Source organism: Prinia subflava, chromosome Z, assembly GCF_021018805.1.
Source record: "Prinia subflava isolate CZ2003 ecotype Zambia chromosome Z, Cam_Psub_1.2, whole genome shotgun sequence".
Lineage (NCBI taxonomy): Eukaryota > Metazoa > Chordata > Aves > Passeriformes > Cisticolidae > Prinia > Prinia subflava.
In genome coordinates this window covers 84,258,007-84,280,413 of record NC_086283.1, presented here as the reverse complement: position 1 = coordinate 84,280,413, position 22,407 = coordinate 84,258,007, and the positions used below count along the sequence as shown (strand labels likewise).

General features: G+C 39.5%; 1 protein-coding gene across 1 annotated transcript in view; it reads left to right on the top strand.

Moving 5' to 3' along the window:
* Nucleotides 1-22,407, top strand: part of ADAMTS12 (ADAM metallopeptidase with thrombospondin type 1 motif 12) — a 149,987-nt gene that overhangs the window by 45,475 nt on the left and 82,105 nt on the right. Inside the window, exon 3 of the mRNA XM_063422663.1 lies at nucleotides 6,624-6,798. Coding sequence (XP_063278733.1) covers nucleotides 6,624-6,798 — 175 coding nt within the window. The remainder of the gene's footprint in view (nucleotides 1-6,623; nucleotides 6,799-22,407) is intronic.

Genomic DNA, 22,407 nt, shown 5'->3' with positions numbered 1-22,407 from the left:
ATCATCAAACATAACCTGCAAACTATAAAAATGTACTGCCTTCCAAATCAAAGTTTCAAAACTTTTCCTTCGAAGTGTCAGAGGGGATTTCAGATGCTGAGAAGTACAAACTATTTTTACATAGTTAATTTGCGCTTTCATGAAAGGCAGTTTTAATATTAATGAGATAAAAATCCCCAGTTTGTACAATATAAGCCCCTTGGATACAGTGCTTTCTGAAAATTTTGATTAGAAAAATTAGAGATAGTCCAAGACTACATTCCGTGAAGAAAACAGCTGTTGCTTTTTCGTCGTTCCCAGACTGTCTTTGGAGGAACTGGGCGAACTCTTTGTTTTGTCTCAGAAAAGTAGCCCTTGCCTGAGTTGTTTTTTGATCCCAAATGAAGCAAAAACTTGATAACCTCACCCTCTTGGGAGTAAAGTCTAAGTAAGCCTCTTGGTCTTGGAAGAGCAACGGGGGGGAGGGGTTATTTATTACTTTTTCCCCCCCTACTTGCCAATAAACCTTCCAATATAAAAACAGGGGAGGAGGGGAAAGCATAAATATGAGGAATAGTAAAAAACTCATAAAAGATACGTTGTTGTTTACCAAAGAGCATCCTTCAATCTGGATAGCAATCTGATTGATTTTCAAATTTATATGTAGTTTGCTGTTATATTCACCCTGAGGTAGAGCTTGAGACCTTATTAGTTTTTCATAGTCCTTGCTTGATGCAATGCCAGTGTGACCTAGCTGACTTTTGCAAGAGGACTCATCTGGGTATATTTAATTCCCAAGATAATATCTTCAACTGATGTAACTTGTGTGTCTCAGAGCACTGGCGAGGCGCCATGGACGCAGGCTGTGCGGGTGGGGTGTCACCTCACTGTCCTTGGACAGACCAGGCAGCTCAAAGAACTGTGGCCTTCTTTTTAGAGACCCAGGGGACTCAGCAGTAGCTGAACAACAAGGAAATACTGACAGAAGGAACCTCAGATCTTCAGAGTGCTCTGGATTTGAGGCAGTCCTTGGTGGTCTGTCTCAGCTGCAGTGTGAAAATCACAGCGGTAAATAGAGGAAAGGTTGAACCTGTGTTTGAGTTAATGAATTATGAATCAACTGTGCCATGGCATCTACCTGGTGGATGCTCAGTGTGTGGCAAACACACCTTGTTTCAGCTTACTATAACCAGCACTGAGAGCAGTGTAAAATTTATTAAATACTATCTGTGCTATTTCAAGACCATAAAAATGTCCAGTTGCTAGTACACTAGTGTGCAAAAAAGTTTTATCCTGTTGGAATTTAATCATGTGTCTGAGCTTTAAATGCAGCAAAGAAGGACAGTTTTGGCTTTTTGGACCCAATGGTGCATATTTTGAAAAGTATAAAGTGAGAATGTGGAAAGGAGCTGGACAGCATGAAACTGCTGCTGGGCACAGTTAGAGATGTAGGAACTTCATGTTCTTCATGAATTGTTGGATTTCAAACCTGCAGAGATGCTATCTAACAAGGCTCAAAGAAACTTCATGGCCAGGCAATTATTGTCATTTGTGGATCATCTGCAATGAAAAAACAAGATTGGATATTTCTACAATGCAAATATAGCTGCAGCAAAAAGGCACTCATATGAGTAAGATACCGGGACTGTTTATTTTCTACTAAAATCAGAAAATAGAAGAAGTAATATATTTTTTTAGGATAGACAATAAAGATGGTAGTGGAGGATGCCATGACATGAATGAAGCATGAACAAAGATGTCTTTTAAAATTAAGTGTTCCAAGCTGTACATTTTCAAGTGAGCATGCTGCAGTCTCTACAGAAGATTAATTTTACAGAGAATTTCTTTCAGTAGAAATGAGTGTATCTAGGCTGCTTCAGATTCTGTGTGAGATGTAAAGCTTGCAGTGAGTTCAAGGTCCATAGAAATGACACCTGATTCAGAATTATTTAATGAACCGTACCTGGGGCACAGCAGAGGAGCAAATGAAGGCATGTTTTGGACTGTTTGCTTCTCTTACATGTTTTTATAAAAGCTGGAGGGGTTTAATGCCTTAGCTTCTTAAGACTTAGATAACCTTCATCCAGGAAGAGTGAAGAGAAAGAATGAAGTTGAGTGTGGTCACCAACAAGCTGGTGCTATAACCCAGAGTACTGATTCTCTGCCAAGGCTCTCAGCTGAGTGATTGTGTATCTTAAGCAGTTGCATAGTAACTGATAGACATGGCCCTAGAGACTTGACTTCTCTCCTTGGCTGAGGATATGCTCCCAGCCAGCAAGAGCCATCTCTCTGAAGTATCCAGAACTGATGTCTGTCCCTTAGGAACCTGGGAACTGGAAGATGTCAGACAGTCTTTCCTCTCCAGATACCTTATTTTCTTCCACAGAAGTCCATCTTGCTGTATATTTGGCTATTTTTTCCCCTATCCTCTGTGTCTGAACTTTTTGAGCCCACATTGTCCAGGACATAACTCTGCACCTCTTGCCAGTTTTCTGGCAGTTCCTAAGATACTATGGCAAGTGTGACAGAAACAAAGTAAAATCTTATGGAATTAGAGTATTCTGTTCTTTTACTTACCTTGTCCTAAAAATAAGCTATTTTAATTTCAGACCAAAGCTACGTTAAACTACAAGGCTGTGTTTCAATATCACAACACCTTCTTCACTAAGTTGTGGTGAAAGTGTAGGTTTTTTCTGCAGAAGTGTGTTAGAGTGCTCTCCTTTTCTGTGGGTGGTGTTCATAAAAGTCTTTGATCAAATTCTCAGTACCTAAAACCCCAACCTCCTTCTGTTCTGAGCAACATCATGCCAGGTGTATATTTTCTAGCTCTGTCTGAGGATGTAGTCAAAAATCTCATATAGATGCTAGATTTTTCTTTTGGCTGAAATAGGAACAGATGAGAAATTAAAAAAGAAAGATCCCTGGGAAAAAAGAGACATACAGAAAGAAACAAAATTATTAGCTAAAATAAATTCAGCGTGTGTAATGTTAACAGATCATTTACTTCACCAGCTCAGTTTAGATTATTTGCAGCTGCAGTTCTCTGGTAATGCATTTTTCATACATTGCAATTTTTTCTTCAATTCTTGTATTAAAACCTGATTTCTTTTACCATGTATTACAGTTATAATAAACACCTGGAACAAAGTACCTAAAGGTAAAACCATAAACCTTGTAAAGGTGAAACCAGGATCTTGTCCTCTTATTTTTGTTTCATGGTGCTTCTAAAAGTCACTATATTTTCAGATTCTGTCACTGTCCTGTTGTCAAAAATATTGTATGAAATTTGTTGTCAGAAATATTGTTTGATTTCAAGAAGTTACTGTTCTCACTACAGATATATTTTTTTGTCAACATACTCAGTTATAGAAACTTAAGACTACAGATTGTTGTTTTGTACTGTCCCTTTTTCTCCTGAAAAGCACCCACTAAATCCAGGCCCTGCTGTCTGGGTTAGTATTGCAATTTCAAAACCATAGCCAAGGGTAGAGCTACTCTTTCCTTTCCCACAGGACTCAGCTTCAGCTTCCCACATGGAACTAATTGAAAAAAATATGCTTGAAAATGTATTTTGACAGAATAAATGACAAACCCCAAGCTTTTGACTGAAAGAAATATGTGAAAAATACATGCTTTCCACTGGAACATGCAGAGTCTACTGAAAATCAAAACAGTTGGTTAAACACTTTAAGTCAGAAGTGTCCCAGGATCATCATTGTCCTTTTGGTGAGTGACACACAGTGTAGGAGATGTGATGTGTTCAGGGAGCTGTTTGTGTCAAAATAAAGAAGCACATGAATTAAAAATCCCATTAAGAGATGTAGCACCAGTCCCAAATACAGTATGGTAAACATTAGCAGCTACAGCATGTCAGAATCTGAGGGCAAAGAATAAGATTTGAAAAAGGGGAGAAAAATAGTTTACAAAAAACACTGTGGTAGCTTTGTAGATTTTCACCTGTAGGCTTTGAGAGAAACTTGTACCCCCCAAACAAACACACACACACCCCACCCCTGTTTTCTGATCATTTCTGTTGCTGTATTACATGATAGCTTTTCATAAGGAAGTTCAAATGAGGAAAACTTACCTGCAGTAATTTTTTTTCTGTGGTGATAACTAAACCCTTTCATAAATGTAAATATGGATGACTTTTTTCTGATGAGGCTTTCATAACTGCTCTCCTTTGTGTATTCTGAGGCTGTGTGAATGCACTGAAAAGCAGGTGAAGCTACAAACTCCTCAGAAAAAGCTTATATTGTATTTACATAGCTTGAAATTTGATGGACTTTAATGCTGTTATATTTGTGAGTCAGAAAAGAACAGCTATGAAGAGCAAAACTAAAGATGTATTTAATCAGCAAAGGGAATTTTGCCAGTCCCTAGTGTTTTGAAGTAAGTTTAATGTGAAGATTGATCTTATTTTCTTTGGTCTCAGTTAGTGTCAGCATTTAATTTGTTGGTGGATAGCCTGTGCAGGGTGAACATGGAAATGCAAAGCAAGAGTTCAGTAAGTGCTGGAAGTCTCTGGAAGCTTTTGGAAAGCCCCTGTGTGCTGGAAATGGCCTTTTACAGTCATATTCATATAATGAAGCTTTGATTTTTTTCCCTGCTGCACACAGCTTGGATAAGTAGCAGAATTTTAACATGTAAACATTGATGAGGGAGCGTGAGGTTACCACTGATAGGTTTACTTCACCTTTTATAGGATTGTCTGACGTTTCTTATTGCAGATACACCTTGGCACAATAATCCAGCAACTACTGCCACTTGCTGTAAAATTCAGGGTCTGCAAATGAAGATGGCTAATTCTTCTTGGTCCCAGCTGGCTTAAAACCCCCCAGAGTAATCAAGTAATCCAGTCACGCATTACAAATATCTAAGAAAGATTGAACTCTGTGGAATGGAAAGGAATGGACAAGAATTTGTGAAGGTGCATTGACCCTGAGCAGAACGAGGAAAGCCACATCATAGATTCCCTGGTCTGACCACTGTAGATGCATTCTCGCTCTATGGATTCACTCTTTCCTGACACTTTTATCCAACGTGAACATGGATAAAACTGCTGCTTCTGTAGTGTGACTCTGGTCATATGCCTTGATATATGATTTAAAAAGAAACCTGAGCATTTTTTTGTATGTTGTGTAATAATCAGAAGTCTCCTTTTTTCTTAAAAATGAAACAAAACCCATGCAGGCAGTGGCTATAATCCCAGATGAACAAACACATGTGACTATGAGTCCTGAACCTTTGATGCTTTAGGGGTATAAACAGAGCTTCAAACCAACATCAGCCTCTGGCTTTAAAACTTTGACATCTATTGGAAAGAGTTTCTGATCTTGAGAACTATTGGGTAAACTTTGAAATGACAACTCACAGTTATTTATTTGTACCAGTTTTCTGTGGGAGGTATTGGGTCTGTGGCAATCAGTGTGGAGGCAGAAGGTACCTCACTGAGCTGCCCTTTGTCTCCTTGTACGTAGAGCCCATGATTATTTTTTAGTTTTGTAAGAGTGCTTTCCTTCCATTCATGTGATTCCTTTCATATCCTTACCCTCATACTGGTTTTCCCAATAATCCAGAGAAACTCTAAGGCCTTGGAGTATTTAAAAAGATTTTAAAATTTGTCTGTCGTTCTGTGTTTGAATACAGCAGCTGCAGGAACAGTGTTACTGCGTTTCTTTCTCTCTTCCAGAATGGGCTAAGAGGGATGCACTGACCACAGCCAGAAAGTGAGGAGGAAGCAAAGCCATAAGACTGGAGTACCCCAGCCTCCTGTCACATCCCCAGTGTGGTCTGGGTTGTCAGTAGATCCTTTGCTTTTAGGTTTAATACTGCTCCATGTATCTTGACATAGGGCAATATGATGGGTTTGCAGTGTTTGCAGTCCCTGTCAAAATGCTGAGACACAATGGACCAGGGCCATGCCTGGTTGGAATTGAGTCCTGGATCACGGCAGAGTGAGGTGTAAAAGGATCCTGTGCAGTCCAGACGGGTATCAAGAGTCCTGTAGCTTAGGCAGAGCAGGAAGGCTGATACAAAAATTTCAGCATGTGGTGTTGCAGTCTTTGTTAGCTGATATACGGGATGTTCCTAATGGTTTGCTAATTCATAAGAAACTTTCTTATTTCTTCCATTGTACCGTTGGCCTCGGGGCCAGTGAGGGTTTATAGTTTGAGCCAAACATGGACCACACTGTCCAGCCCATCTGATGGGTTAGGTAATTGATTGTGGGACTGCAGCTGGGAACAGAATTTTGATTTGCACTTATGAAACAGCTTTTATTCTGGTCTTGATCTCTGGGGAGTGGATGCAAAACACCAGAAGAACAAGATGCAGCTCTTCCTCGTGCATCATGTTTGGCAAATCAACTTTTCACCTTTTAGTGGCTTTGTAAAAATATGAGAGTCTTTGCCTCAGTTTCAGGTTATTAGGAAGGAGATATTTTTCCCATTTCCCTTTGGACTGTAGTGGCTGTGAGGTATGAAACAGCCTAAATGTATGCAGCAAAATAAATACTGAAAACCTGTTGTGTTCCTGTTTCTCCAGTGTAATGACTGGCTTATGGGGAAGGCTTGGGATTGGTGGTATGAAGAATGTATTTATTTTTGACTTCTAGTACTGAACTCTTTTGTGCTTATTTTCAGACTGGATATTTCCATCTGCCCCATGGGGATTACTTCATTGAGCCCATTAAAAAGCATCCACAGAAGGAGGGAACACCCCATCCCCATATTATCTATGGTGCAAATAACCTTCAAAATGCTTTAAGGAGAAGACGGGCCATCGTGATGGACAAGGAACAAACATGTGGACTGAATGGTACTAATTTTGATGATTTCTGCCTATTTGCTTCCTGAATCTTTTTAAGCAGCTATTTTCCCATGGTGTGTGCCTTTCCTTCTGCCAGACTTCTTAAAATTCTGTAAGAAAAGATTATGCAAAATGAGAACATCTCAATCAAAACACCACAAGAGCCACCCATCTGTGTTCTTTTCTGAAAAGTTAAATCCTCCTTATGACTACTGGGATATGTTTTTCACATCATTGATCCTTCCTACCCCTCAATTTTTCTCCAACCAGAACTGTTCAGGTAATTATAAACTTGAATTCTTAAGGAGTTCTGGGATGACAAGATTTGCAGCCAGCATTATTTTTAATAAATGTTCTCACTGCATGTGAATTCTGTCTTCAACCTGAAATAACTCCCCTCTAATCCATGGTTTAAATTTAGGATTTCTAGATTTTCTGTGATTGTTAGCAGATTATTTAAAGAGTTATATTTAGTTATTCAAAAAGTGAAGTACAGGGCATCAACAGCAAGATTTTTTTGTAGAAGTAAAAGGAAAAATAGCTTAAATATTGGTGCAGTAATACTCAGGATCATCTTTTGTTAAACTAATACACTATGCTGGAAGAGAAGAGTATATCTAGAGTGTAGTTGGCATCTCATAATTACAAGATTAGTTCCTTTATTTAGTAAAATAATTGTCTTGATTTATTTCACACCAAAAATATAAGATTTTGTAATGGTTCCCAATATTTGAGGCCTTCAGTCTGAGTCTGCACCAGATTTTAGACAGGCATAGAATTGGTAAGAATGAATCAGTAATTACCTACATGACCTAAGGCCCGAGTAATGTACAAATAGAGCTGCAGAATACACAGGAATGTGTTTCTGTCTTTCACAGGTCAGTGGTTTAAGAGAAATAGGTTCCTTTCCAGGAATGGGAAATGAAAGGAGGAATGTAGTGTTTTTAATCCCCAGTAATGACTAAAGTTTTACTGTTATGTAATATGTATTGGTAAATTAAAGAAGCAGAGAGCAACTTGACCCCGCTGTATTTCTGGTCATAGACCTGAACTGCACTTCTTGCTTGCTGGCCCAAGGTAGTGCACAGTGGTAACGGGAAAAACATGAGAAACCTGATGGGGGAAGTTACTCGATCTTCTGTGATACTGGGAAGGTAAAGTTAAGGGGAAGCCATAAGAATTACTATGAATGCTGCTCCATTTTATTATTCATCAAATAAAAATATGTATCTACTTCATAGAAAATAACCCTGGATTTGAAAAACCAGGAGTGTCTAAAGGTGATGTTTATATTGGTGTCGATTTCAAATAGCTCCCTGAATTTTCATTTTTTCTGATAACTGCTGGGCTAGACAAGAGAAATTAGCTTAGATTTGGCCGTGAAGAATGAAGAAGTTGTTCTCGCCTGTTGTCTTCCAGGTTATTTTTATGGATGAAGTAACATACAGATGAAATAACATCTGTATGCAGGAATTTCAAGCATGGAGAGAACAGAGGAGATCCTCAGGACCATGCCATGAACTTGCTTTGTGTGGTCTGCTTATTTTCTTTCTACCTCTCACTTTTTGCCTCTTGTATCTTTCTTCAAAGTCATGTAGAATGAGGCAGAAAAAGACTGGCTGTGCACTGTAAAAAAAGAGCATAACTTCCCTGCATCACCTAGATTAGCAAAGTCTGCTCTAATAGGCTTGTCAATTTAAACTCCCTGTCAGATATTATTCATTCCAAAGTGACAGAATTATTTCTGGTGATACTATGTTCGTGATACTGCAAGCAAACAAAAGTAGTGTCTTATGAACTAATAAAGTAGCAAGCTATAACTTATATTTCTATTTTTAACTGAGCTGGTCAGCCCTTATAGGTAATATCTGCTTTTGACCAAACAGTGATCTTGGCTGACATAATAGTAAAAGAATCAGTGTGAAAAAGTGCATGAGGGTAAAACCATTTCCTTCATTATATTTTTTGCCTTTGTGTGACAGCATATAATAATTGTACCTCAATACCTCAAAAGGCCTTAACTTTTCTGTTGTGTGTTTTGTGTCCTGGGCTGCAGCCAGAGCCCCGTGGGCAGCAGGGGAGGGAGGGGATTCTGCCCCTCTGCTCTGCTCTGGTGAGACCCAGCTGGAGCTCTGCATCCAGAGCTGGGGTCCCTGCACAGGAGGGACAGGGACCTGCTGGAGAGAGCCCAGAGGAGAGAAACAAGATGATCAGAGGGCTGGAAGATTTTTCACCCTGGAGAAAAAAAGGCTTTGGAGTGAACTAATTGTCACCTTCCAGTACCAGAAGGGAGCCTGCAAGAAAGATGGAAGGAGACTTTTTACAAGGGCTTGAAGTGATAGGAGAAGGGGAAATGGCTTGAAACTGAAAGAGAGTAGATTTAGATAAGAGATTAGCAAAAAATTCTTTATCTTGAGGATGATGAAAGGAACAAGTTGTCTGGAGAAGCTGTGGATGCCCCATCCCTCGAAGTGTTCAAGGCCAGGCTGGATGGAGCTCTGAGCAGCCTGGTCTACTGGAAGATGTCCCTGCCAATGGCAGAGAATTGAAACTAGATGATCTTTCCAGTCCCTTCCAAACCAAGCCATTCTGTGTTTTGTTACCTTATTTCTGAGTGGGGATAGAAGAAAAAAGAATTCACTATCATCTTCTATTGATACTGCATATTGTCAGGATAGTTGCCCTTGTTAGAAGTGAAATACAGAAAAAAAGGAAAGTGATACATGTTGCAGCAGCCCTCTTGTTAAAGAGTAGAAAGGAGCTGTTATAGGTTGACCCAGTTTGGCTTTTTGGTAAAGTAGAAATGGTCCCCTGAAGGGGGACCTGAAGATTGTTTCTAGACTGGCACCTATCAGAACCCATTTTTGAATATTGACATGTTGTTGGACCATTGAGGAAGCTAGATGCAACTTTGAGAAATACCCATATAAAATCCGGAGTGAGGACAAGTCTTCCCTTTCCTCCTGGCCACTCAAACAGGTGACATTGAGCTGGGCCATTCTCTTAGAACAGCCCAGCCCGGCCTGGCCCTGCTGCTCCCTTCCCTTGGAGGGCAGTGGGTTCAGGGCCTGGCCAGGGAGGCGGCCGGAGGGCCGGAGCCAGCCCAGCCGGGAGGGAGCGGCAGGAGCTGGGCCCTGATAACACCTCTGGGCCCAGCTGGGCCGAGCCCACCCCGATTGCCACCGGGGGATGGGCAAGGACACCCCTTCCCCTTCCCCCTCCTCCAGTGACTACCGGGCTGAGAGGGAAAGGAGGGGAGAGAAGAAAAGCCCAGGCTCTTCAGAGCAGCTGATCACACTGACCATCGCAGACCTGGGCAGATTTGACCCTTTCTGGGCAAGATGAAGCTTTCAGAACTCCAACCCTTTCCCTGAGAAAGACAGTGATTTAACACTAGAGAGACAGCATAATATGACATCAGCAAAAGAACTGATAAAGATTATTGGAGGGAGAGATTGAGGAAGTGGACACTTCTGACTGGACTTCTCTAGATGTAAACCATGGAAACTGGACTAACATATCCCTTCAAACCATGGGAAGATATGCGTTTAGGGAGATGTGCAAATTTGTGTGTAGATGTTGAACAAAGGTGTGTGATGGACTAAGTGATACTGATCTTATGAGATGCTTGAACAGAGATAGAGTTAAGTCCATTGTGCTGATGAAGAAGTGAGAAGGTAACTCTGTTCCCTGAGAAGAATCCCTTGATCCTTTGAGTTGTGCATCTTTAAAAGGTGACACCCTAATATGCAAAAGTCTAGACCCATGACCCATAGACAGCCTGGGAAACTGCTAATGGGAGGGGTCACAGAATCAGGGGTTTTGCTGGGTGGCTGTGTTTTGTGGCAGTTAAAACCCGCAAGAAAACAGTGGGGAAATTCCATGGGGGACATCAAGAGAGACTTCCATCCCAAAGTGGTGGAAGATTATGTTTAAATGGTGAAACTGACTGAAAATCATAGTTTTGTCTCTCTGTGTTGGTTGTGGGAAAGTAAACAGGTTGTGGGGAAGAGAGAAGGGTTTTGAAAGATTCAAATTTTCCTTTTTTTTAATTTCATTTTTTTTTCCTTTTTTTTCCCTTCCTTTAGTATGTGTTAATAAAACTATCTTTGCAACTTTCAAGTTGGGCCTGGTTTGCCTTTTTCCTCCCCAAAGTCTATCTCACAGAAAGAAAAAAGAGTAAGCACAAATTTAGTGCATCAGCCAGGAAAAGTTAAAATTGGTGAACATGAAACTACTACAGGAGCCAAGACGCAGACTTCTTGTTTATCACAACGTGAAAAGGGTCCTGGTTCATTCATCTTTACAGCTCAGCCATCCTGACTCCAACTATTCACTGACTCTGGCTGCAGCAAGCTCCTAATGTAGGTTTCCCTTGCAGCCTCTGACTGCTGCATATTTCCTGCAAAACTCTGACTGCATGTAATAGTTTGCAGACTCTGACTGCAGGCTTTTACCCAGCTAGACTATGACTGCAGGTTCCAACAGGCTCTAACTGCAGACCCAGACTGACCTCACATCAGTGATTGTCTCCTTCTTCATGGCCCTCACGTTCATGATCCTCCATGATGATTCCCTTCACCAGCTAACCCACTTTTATCCCTTTTATCACACTTATCTTTACTGCATATAGTTGTGACCCATTAGAGACAAGGCTGTATTGGATAACTAATACAGCTGTTACTTACCAGGGATGAGGTCACCTGGATTCCCTTCTCCTGCAATACAATTCTTGCTTTCTGTGCCAGATGTCTTCACTACTTAGGCTTTGGTGAATACTTTGTGCATAAATAAATTTTAAAGTTGACTCTGCCACCTTTCCAGGATTTCATGTACTTAGTGCTTTTGAGGTTGGTGCCAGCCCCATGACAGATATCATGACAAGTATCTAATCTATCACAGATAGATTAGAATAATGCTTTTTGGGATCACTTCAAGGCAAAGCATTTCCAATTTGCAGTTCACAGTTAATTGTAAAAACTAATTCTATTTTATAGGTTAAACTCCATTTTGTGTTTCCAACCCTCAGCAACTGCTGAGCTGGGGCTTAGCAGATGAGGAGTTGCCTACTGTATGTCTTATAGGAACTGGTGTTCAGACATTTTAACCTTGTGGGCTGAGATTCATCATACAAAGTGTCTGCATTTGTTTATTTGAGCTCGGAGGCTTTTTAAAATTAAACTAAGATGCTTGAGTTATTTCTGTGATTTACTTTAGCATGTGTTCAGGTTGAAGTGTGGTGGTGATTTTTACTTGAAGAAGTTGAATCACCTTGATGTTTATGAGGCAGTGTACAGAGTTGAGTGGTGATAATATAAATCTTTTAGTCAGAAACTAACCTGTTTAGGCAAGGCAAGGAATATAAAGACTAGTTGTACAGACAAATTAAAAGTAAAGGAATTACTACAGGAGGGAATAGGTAGAGGATGCTTATCTCCTGTGCAGTCTATTTCCAGTTTTTTTGGTTTTTTTTAAATGCAAGATCTGTGTCTCTTGGAAGAAGCCTTGTGCAACAACTTTTACAACTTTTACTGTGGCAATAACTGCATAAATATCCATAGTCCAACCTGCTTGTTACCTATCTCACCTAAATACAAAAATATTTTAGAATCAGTGACTTTCCTGTAGTCTTGCAATAATTACATTAATTATTTTATAATTGGTATTATCTTTAACAGTTTCAAATACTTGAAAAAAATCATTGCAGCAAATGATGTAAATTAAAACTAGTGTTTGTGCTGCACACTCCCATTGCTGCTCAGGCAAATGCCAGCTGACTCACTCATTAGCTGCATGCAAAATTGAGTTACTGATCTTGAAGGCAGCATAACAATACTGGGCACTGCTAGCACCTGTCCTACTGTACCATTTGGAATATGTGTGAGAAGTAGCAGAAAAGATAAATTAGAAGGGTCCCTGTGCCTTATTAAAAAAACCTTTCTAATCCTTTGTTGCCCACAGGAGACGAAACTGAGGATCTGGGAAATTGTTTTATTCTTCTAAATAGGCTATTTAAAAAACTTAACACTGCTCTGAGATGTAATGTAAGGGAAGAGAAGTTATCCTACCTTCTACAGAAAAAGAGGTGATCTCCCATTTCTTCTGCTTGTTTTCATGCAGCCTGTCACAAGATATTGTTTTTGCTTGTGAGCTTCAAAATGAGAGAAATCTTGTGAAGTTTGCAAGTGAAAATGCTGTGATGTAATGAAACTCTTCCTAAGTGTTACTAAGAGGGGCTGTTACAAACAGATGGACTTCTTTTTTTTTGGGCTGAAGAGAAGGACAGGTTGCTGTTGTTCAGAGGGTGAGGGCAGTTAAGTTTATTCAGATTGAAACCCAGTGATTGCTGCAGAAGGCTGTGATACATAACTAAGGTGTGAAAACTTTAGGGTATTAAAATAGATCTCTGAGAATGTTTAATTGGAGCTTTTTGTCATATGTTGGAGCTTAATTGGAGCTAAAAATGTCATATGTTTTACCCTCATTTTGGCATTGAAGTATTTGATAGATCAGAAGTTAGGATTAGTTTGGGTTTGACACAGGCCTCCAATTCCTTGTCTGCAGAGAAGTTACATCATTTTTTTTTGCATTTGAAGCAAATTTCCTACAAAATTGGAACTGTGATAGGATAAAGTTGGGGTGGAAGAGAGAAGAGGCTGGCTGCTGTGTGAAATGATAAGGAGGTGTGGGGAGTTAAAGGAGCAGAGCAACATTGTCTATGTAAAACTATTTCATAAGTATTTTGAGTGATGATGGCATAATTAATTCAACAGAAGTCTAGAATGCCATTAAGCTGTTTCAGACAATGACTACCTGATGTACTTCCTATGTCTGACTGCAGGACTTTATTGAATTGTGGTCTTGCTTTTTGATGATTAACTTGATACTGTCAAAGGCTTCTCTTCAGTTTTTATGCTTGCAAGTGTACAGAATGAACTAATAATATTGGCTTTTGACCCTGAAATCCTTTGTTTAATCACTTGAATGACAAAGGGGGAAAACCTCAGGGCAATGTTTTCTCAAGTGATAACCTATCTTGTTTTAGAAGGCCATTGTGGCCAATGTAAGCAGCTTTGCTTGAACTCCTTGTTGAAAGCTCACAACTCCGGGTAGAGGCTCTGTAGCTTCTTGATTTTAAAGGAAAGTTGGTGATGTTTTCCCAGTATTTGTTTATCCTATGTTTAATCACATCAGTTATAATTCAGCTTTATCAGCTTGTTTTCTCCAGCACACAGAGACTGTTATTCATAGAATGGTAAGTTGGCACATTAAAATTTAGTAACTGAGATTAATTCAACCTCAGTTTAAGGAAGAGCACCTTTCTCCCTGCATGGCTCTTCTTCCTACTACTTGCTCTTCTAAGCTGTTTATGAGATGCTTGTGATGAAAAAAAAGAGCAAATAGGGTTGTTCAGTTAGAATAACCTCTATTTTAAAGCAGGAACAAGAAGGCAAAGCTTGCAGAAGAACACAGAGTATCTCTCACCTCTGAAACAGTTTGCACTGAACTGAAAAAAGTGAGTGCCTCCTTGTGTGGACAGCAATATTTAGCATTTCAGAGGTGGGGGACCTGGGAAATAAGGACATGAGAATTGGTTTATTGTAGCAGTCAATGAGAAAATTGCTGCTAACTGGTATCAAAACACCTCCCCCCTCCCCAGTCATCCTCATGGAATGAAACCAAAGGATTCTAACTTTCTTTTGGTTTTCGGAATACACTGGAGGTTTTTTTAGTTTCTCTCAGTACAAGTAGAGGAGAAAGGAATAAAATACTGTATTTTCTGCCATTCTTCCTCTCCAGTTAAATGGGAGGAGTCAAACTAGAGGTTTACCCAAGTGGTTTGAAGTTTGTGCTGAGCAAGGGCCTGAGATGGCTCAGTGCTGGCAGAGTGCTGGCACCTGCTTTTGTGCTTTTGCACAATTGTTTTCTCATTTTCTTCTCTTTTCTGATGGAATTTTACTTCCACTATTTCACTTGAGGTTGGTGCCAGTTAATTCAGCTATTAATTGAAGCAAGGTGAATTCCCTAAGTGCTTGTGTTATGCAGGAAGTGAGAGAGAAAAATGTAGCAACATAGGATTGTTGTTATAAGGTGATAATTGTCACTTGTTGCCACCAAAGGCATCATATACACTATCTCACTCAAAGACTGAATAAATTTTAAAGTTCTGTGACAAGCCATTTTCCAAATAATATTACTCAAACATATAAAGAGGGAAAAGTTTTTCTTCATTGTCATTTACCAGTCTTTCTGTTCAGTCACTGTGCCGCATGAAAGAAATAGCGTTTGCTACACCGTGCTTGATTTCCTTTAGTTTTAAGGGTAGTCTGTGATCCCTTCCATGTCTTCGTTGAAAGTTTGCTTAACTACTCATCAGATTGAGGAGTCTCAGTCTGCATCCAAGCTAACTTAATTCAGCAGGTCTAACTGAGCAGCACTGTTTCAGAGGAATATATTGTGCTTTTGGTCTATACCTATAGCTTTCCTTATCAAACTGTATGTGATGTTATTGTGCTTCTTGGGTTTAGCAATTGCTTTGGTAAACAAATACCTTGGTAATGTAAATGTTGAATTGCTTCAGTATTTATTTGGAAAGCAAGAGTACACTTTAAAATTAAACTGTTACATATCACATCCATCCCTTTCCCTTTTGTAGAATAACAATAGCCTTGAATAATTTTAAACAGCATTTTCATGGATGGAATAGAAAACCCAGAAAGCTAAGCTGCATTTGGTAAAACACTTTTGGTGCAGGAGTTTGAAAATTTGCTCAGAACACTTGATCCATTAACGGAGTAGTATTGGCAGAGGTGTTCAACCTTCAGTCTGGTTAGGGCCAGATTTCTCAGTCATACTGAACTCCTTGTGAGCCTTCTAATAAGAAACTAAAATTGCCTTATTATTTCTGGGTAGATGACAGATTTCCAGTTATTCTCAGAAGTGCTGTACTCATTCTGTGGGACTGATGAACTGATACGAGCTCAGTGTCCAGAATTATTTTCTCTGGAGTTGCATATCCTTGATGAGCCTCCTGTTCTAGATTACCCACTTTAAGCAGGTGCCTGAGCTCAGTTTTTCTGCATGAAACACTGTGTCCTTGCAGCTTGTCCACTCCTTGCTTGTTGCTGTGTTCTCCACCCTTTGTGTCCCAGCAGCTTCCTGAACTTGGATCCATTTTGTGTGCTTGGGGAGACACCTTTGGAGCAATTGAACTTCAAAGGCATTTATAATATTCCTCTAAGTATAGATTTTAGCTTTATGTTTAGGTGGGAAAGAGGGGAAATGCATAACTTGGGAGGTTATTTTTTATATCCACTACTACTTTAGTTAACTTGTAAGCTCCCTTGTTTTTAAGGATAAGTGGGGTCCCATTTGCATTTATCCCACACCACACACAATTACTTGGGCTGTACAAATGTTCTGCACCCCTGTGTATTTATGTACTCTCCTGATATAAAATGTATGTAAATAACAGACTGGAGAGACACTGTTCACTAAAAGGTCATATAGATGCCATACATTTTTTTTCTAAAAAATGGAAATATCCCAAAGAAATAGACATCTATCTTTATTTTTAAAAAAGTGGACAGAAGATTGCTATGCTAAAAGGTATAGGAAAGTGTTTGTAGTTGGTGCCCTTAAATACTGCACTTGTTTGAAGATTTTGTGGAACTGTTTTCTTGCATGTCCAGGTTTCTCTATGAAAAAGCATAGAAGCGAATACTGATTTTTTCCCCTCCATGATCTCATTTAGAGTTACCACTTTTTTCTCATGCAAATACTCAACCTAAACTTACTTCAGCAAACAGGATGTAATAAGGTGTTGTAGCTGAAAAAACAATAGGTATTCCTGTGCTCTTTAAACAGCAGTGATGAGGTCTTCATACACATAGATTAGACTGCTACAGAAAGTCTTTCTAAGCTGTTCTAGTCAATGTCAAGGAACACTGTCCCAAAAATAATTTTTGTGCAAAATAAAAAAATCCAAAGCCTTATGTCCTTTATTAATCTTTCTTTAAAAAATGACTTGGTCTAATGTTTTGGTCTTCTGCAGAACAGCTTTTGAGTTGAAGCTACAGCGAGAGATATTTTTATATTTTCAATACTTTTTAAACACAATTAAAACACAATGTCAGCCTGTCACCCATTCTGCCGAAGTTGAAATTAGCAGCAAGTTTCTTGCCTGCCCAAACTTTAAAACAAGCTGAATCAAGTTCCTTCCTCTCTGATCTGCACTGTTGTCTATTGAGCCCCTAGTCTGGGTTCCTTTCAGCTCTGTAGAGGTTTGGATTTGAATCAAAATCTTCTTTCAAATACTGCAGTTTTAGCAAGGGATCATTCCTGTCATTCTATGTATGTTTTGCCTGACATTATTTGCCTGACATTCTCCAGATAAAATACTCTCTGAACCACTCTCTGCTTTATGGCATTTTCTTTTCAGAAAGAAATCCCAATGCATCTATTGCCCATGATGAGGTGCTTCTGTCAGTCAGGTCTTCCTCAGAGTAAATGGAAGATGATGAGAGAGTTGAAATTTCACCTGTCAGGGAGGTCACAGGAAAGAAGGGCAGTAAAAAAAGGGAGTTTCCTGCAAAACCTGCACTGGTGACATTGACAGGGCAGCTGAAAGTTGTCCAAGCACAGATAATGTTTATATTAGGGAATGAATCCCTAAACAACCTCTTCCTCAGCTTAGGGTTATAACTTGGTTTTGGTCATCATTATCTATTTTTTGGATATTTTTCTCTCATTAAGCTATAATTATTCATAGTGTTTTATGATGAATATTAACTCAGCAGGTTAATATATTTCTTTCAGGTAAACGTGCATTTTTCCCTCTTTCTGGTCCAATGCGTTGACATACCTTTATCATCTTAAGGCTTCCTGGAGAGAATAGGAGCAAGGGAATTTTTGCAAATAAAAACTGAAATAGTCATTTAGAAAAAAACAGGAGCTCAGTCAGTTGGCAGGGCTTTGTTTGATTTTCTTTCCACAGGAGTAAAACTTTCAAAGTTCAAACCCAGTTCTTGGCAAACACTTTCAAACTTCTTGGCATTTTAGTGTGCAAGCTCCAGTTGCTCCTCTCTGGATTCTGGCATAATTTTCTGTAGGTAGTGAACACAGGGAGTTCAGTTAATTAAAGCTTGTGTTGCTGGTGAACCTCCAGTCCACGCATGACAGAAATACAAGTAAATTAATGGGCTTATGACATTCAACAGGTTATGTTGCCTCTGACAATCAGTCTCTAATAGGAAACGGGAATCAAAAGAAAAAGTCACCCTCAAAACTCTGGATAACACTGGAAATATCCTTTAGCCCTGTAGTGGTATTCACAAATAGCTAAGTGTGACACAGAACAGTTGAAGGTGGTGTTACGCCAACAGGATAGCTCATGCAAGATACCTGGTGGCAGGAGTTATTGACCTCTCACCTCAGACATGCTTTTGGTTGCCTCCCCTGAGAGGATGTGATTTATGCTGTTGCTCCTCTTGCTCCTTCTAGTTTGCAGATGCCTCTGTCAGCTCTCCCCAGCTGCAGGACTGAGTCTGTCCCTGCTTCGATGTCTGTTGTCTGTGTACGAGTACCTCTTCAGTGGCTTAGTCAGACAAATGAAATCTTGCAGGCCAAGTTGAACAGAAGAACCTCAACAGTCATCTCTCAAAATGTCGTGAAGCTGGCAAATGTTGTTATCAGGATTGTTTCTAAGGATAGAAAATGTTAACAGCAGTGTGTATCTAAGATTATCAAGATATCATATTAGCAAAATTCATTTTGGTGGCTAACCAACCCCTTCCCTTCTTCTGGGGGGAGGTTCCCATCCGTAAGAGCTGTGCTTTAAGTGCTGATGTTTGTGGCAGAAGCACAGCCGGCTTGGGGCTGAGCCTGAGCCTGAGCCTTTGACGGCTGTATTGCTTGGTAATGTCATCTGATATACAAAACATTTGGCCTCAGCCAGGGACAAGGAGGCCCCTCAAAATGCTATCATGTGCTTTTTTCTTTGAGCACACTAGTGTTACTGGTATTTTAAATACAGTGGAGAAATGGAATGGAAAAAATAACAGGTGGTCCAGAGAAAGGCCAAATAAACTCTGTTGTGTAAGCCCAGAGATAAGAAGGTTATAGCATATGCAGTGTTAATGGTATCATATCAAACCTTGAAAGAACAGCATTTTGTTTCAAAATAATTCCAGACTTCCTTTGTCATCTTTTCCGTAGTAATTTAAACCAAAAACAAACTAATTAAAAGTTATTGTTTAATTACCACTTTAAAGACTATTCTGTTAGTCTTTCTATAACTGTTTCTCTTTCACATCACAGACATTATACATTGATTTAGTTGGGGTACTTTACACTTCTTGGACTGTGGTTTGAACATTTAAAACTGAGATGTCAAGTTTCAGGAATTATGGGTGAACTATAGTTGCTTTTTTCATGAATAATGAACTTCAGTGCAGGGAATGTTTACTTGATGGAGTGCTTTCATGAGAACATGGCCTCTGTGTCTGCAGCATACCTTGAGCGTAAAGGTCTTCAGATAGGTGCAAGAGGATTGAGAGATGGAGAAAATGAGGCACAGAATTTCACTAAGTTGACACATGACAGCACCTCTCAGTGCTATTCCCTTCCCCATCTTTCTTTCAAATTTCATCTCATGTGATGGTGCCAAGAGGAGCGAACGGCCTACAGTTTTTTATGGAAATATGTATTTATTTTGGGTGTTTCTAAGGATGGCTGATGAGGCAAGGACTAGGATCCAGCCATTCTCTGCAGCCTTTACTCTTGTTTATACAAAATGGCTCACGTTCATCTTGCTTTTTACAGTCCTTTCATAACGAAAATAAGCCATGATGGCTTTGAGTGATGTCTGGAAAAAGTGCTGTTTTCTTCAAAATGTTAGAAAAAGCAAGGGAAAAAAAGCAGTTAAAATTTAAGTCCTCTAAATGTAACTTTATGAGTCAAACCTAAGGGCTTGTGCAGTCCTTTAGAACAGCGAATGAGTTATACTACAAAATAAATGGCACTACCTATTTGTTTGCTCTGTTAGTACAGGTAAATTATTTCTGAATATTACTATCAATTGACATCTTCAGGCTGATTTGTAAATTTGAAGGTTTTTACATGGTAAAACTCAGTGATAGCAGGTGAAATGGTTAGAGGTGCTTCTCTTGTAGGCTTGGGTCTTGCTACAGAAATTGCTTTGCTACTGCTGTATTTCTAAGATCCTGAGGTGAGAGCAAGACAGTGACAGTGACAGGCTGGATGGGACGAAGCAGCCGTAGCTGTCAGATAAAATGTGTTTGCCAGACAGGGTTGGATTACCCTTCACATTGGAAGCACAGGTCTGCCTTATTTGCTCTCTAATCACACTATGTGGTCCAGTAGGTTTTACACACCCTCCTCAGCATGGAGGTGGCTGTTTCTGCCAGATCTGCAGAACTTTCTGAGCTTGCAGTTAGCTACCAGCTTGCTGCTTGGCATGAGTAAAACAGAGGGGAGAGCTGAGCATCCTGCCTGTAGAGAAGGTTCCCATGGTGTTGCAGAAGCTGCTGGGGGTGAAGGCTGCAGGGAGCACAGCGAAGATGGCTCTGGCAATATGGGAGTCTCAGAAAAGGCTATTTTTCCTTGATTCACACACAGAACTGGCACCACTGACCTGAATTCTGTTGTGTTTCAGCCTGTCTGCTTGGCCATGTCCAGTGTGCTGCAACAGGTTCTTGTTTGTCCCATATAAACTTAGCTATAGTGAATTAATAAGCAAGTACAGTTTGTAGAATGGGATCATTAGAGAAATCCTGAGAATGTCAATAATACATAAAATAGCTATTGTAAGTACCAGATCTCATCTTTGCTTCACTAAAAGCCAAGGACACCTGTTTTTCCCACAAGTTTCAGAGCATTTGCAAACCACTGATTACTGTCTTGCTTTCCAGCTTTTAAAATTGCTTTCAAGTCCTTTTAGTGCACACTGCCTATTAACTGTGAAAAAATATTTTTGAGAAAACAAATGTGAAAAGGAATGTGTTTATACTAATAAACTAAATAAAATGCTGAAATGCAGCACTAAAACAAAATTCGGCAATTTGTACAGGGACCCTAATGGACCTCCTGCTCAGCTACTTGGATGACTGAAAAAGTTTTGTTTAAAAGTTATGGGGGTTACTGTAAATGCTTTATATTTAGTTTTAGAGTACATTTCTTCCACCTCCTTGTCCCACTGTGTTTTTGGTAATGAATTGTATGATATATATTCTTTGATGTACCATAGGTTCTTCTGCAGCTAACATAGAGAATTTACCTCCTGGTAAGTTCTGAAAGAAGCAGAGATCTGTATTCTGTGTTAACAGACTTTAGATAAGATGTTGAAAAAAGGAGGAAGATTTTTTCAAAAACTGTCTCCAGCCCTTTTGTGTTATAAGTCAGAATTTCAAGGCAGCTAACTGACAGTTTTAAACTGTTGATTGTAAGCCCAGGAAATTCTCACTGCCATTGATCAGTGAAATAACCCCGTGTATGTTTTACTGGATGCTTTGTTAATTTATATAAGAACATGCATCCTTATACATTTTTATTGAAATATTTAGGAACTGAGGTCAGATTATTTCTTAAACAGTCAATTCTGCAGGTACAAATTTACATCTGAAACAGTTTTTTAAAGAAAAAAATTATCTTTTTTATGCTTAGATTTGAAATGATCTATTTCTATTAAGGGCTTCATAACTGGACTACCATCTTACAGCTGGAGAACTCTCTCAAATCCATGTGTTGTAATCCGAATTCTTGACTTATTTTTACATCTGAGGGAGTTACAATAGATAAATCTATCTTCTTGCCCAATGTTTTTGTGGTGGCAGTTCAAAAAAAAAAAAAAAGGGATAACAACGGGGATAGTTTCAACTAGGCTCCTCAATTCCTTGGCATATGCATGTTCAGTATGCTCTCTGTTGACATCTGGAAGGAGGTTGTTTGAAATATGTCACAGTCAATGCAGTACTTTTTGAAGGCTGAACTAGAAACTATTATTTCTTACAAATGTGAGCTTATTTGAGTAACTTATTTAATGATAAAATACCCAGAAAATACTAATCCAGTGCCAGAATGTGTAGCAGAAAGCTGACATTGTAAACATAAAGAATAGCTGCAAAATCAGGCAGGTTATAAGGTGAACATAAAGAGATCATCTTTAATAACTTTGCCTGAGGAATTTTATTTAGAAAATGCCTGTGATATTCTCTACAATATATATTCTGGTTCACCATGTAACTTTTTTGTCTGTAAGGTAAGTGCTGAGCTGGCATTTGTTCTCATTGTGAAACACTGCAGATATTCATGCTTGCCACTATTCCCACACAATGAGATCACATTTGTGCTAATCAGTGAAATACCTCAGTATTCGTTGGCATGGCTGCCAAGTAGCACACAGCACTCTTTGTACATACATTAAATTTACTCAATCTCTTGCTCAGAGTGGCTGGATCCTGACTGCTGAGAGGAACGGCTGGGCTGTGCCTCTGCCATGAACATTCACTCTGTCACAGCAGGTCTGACAGGCTCAACTGTCTGCTTGCTGGTTTGGACTCTTAGAGCTGTTTGGAGATTCCTGGGGAGTGAGCTGAACAG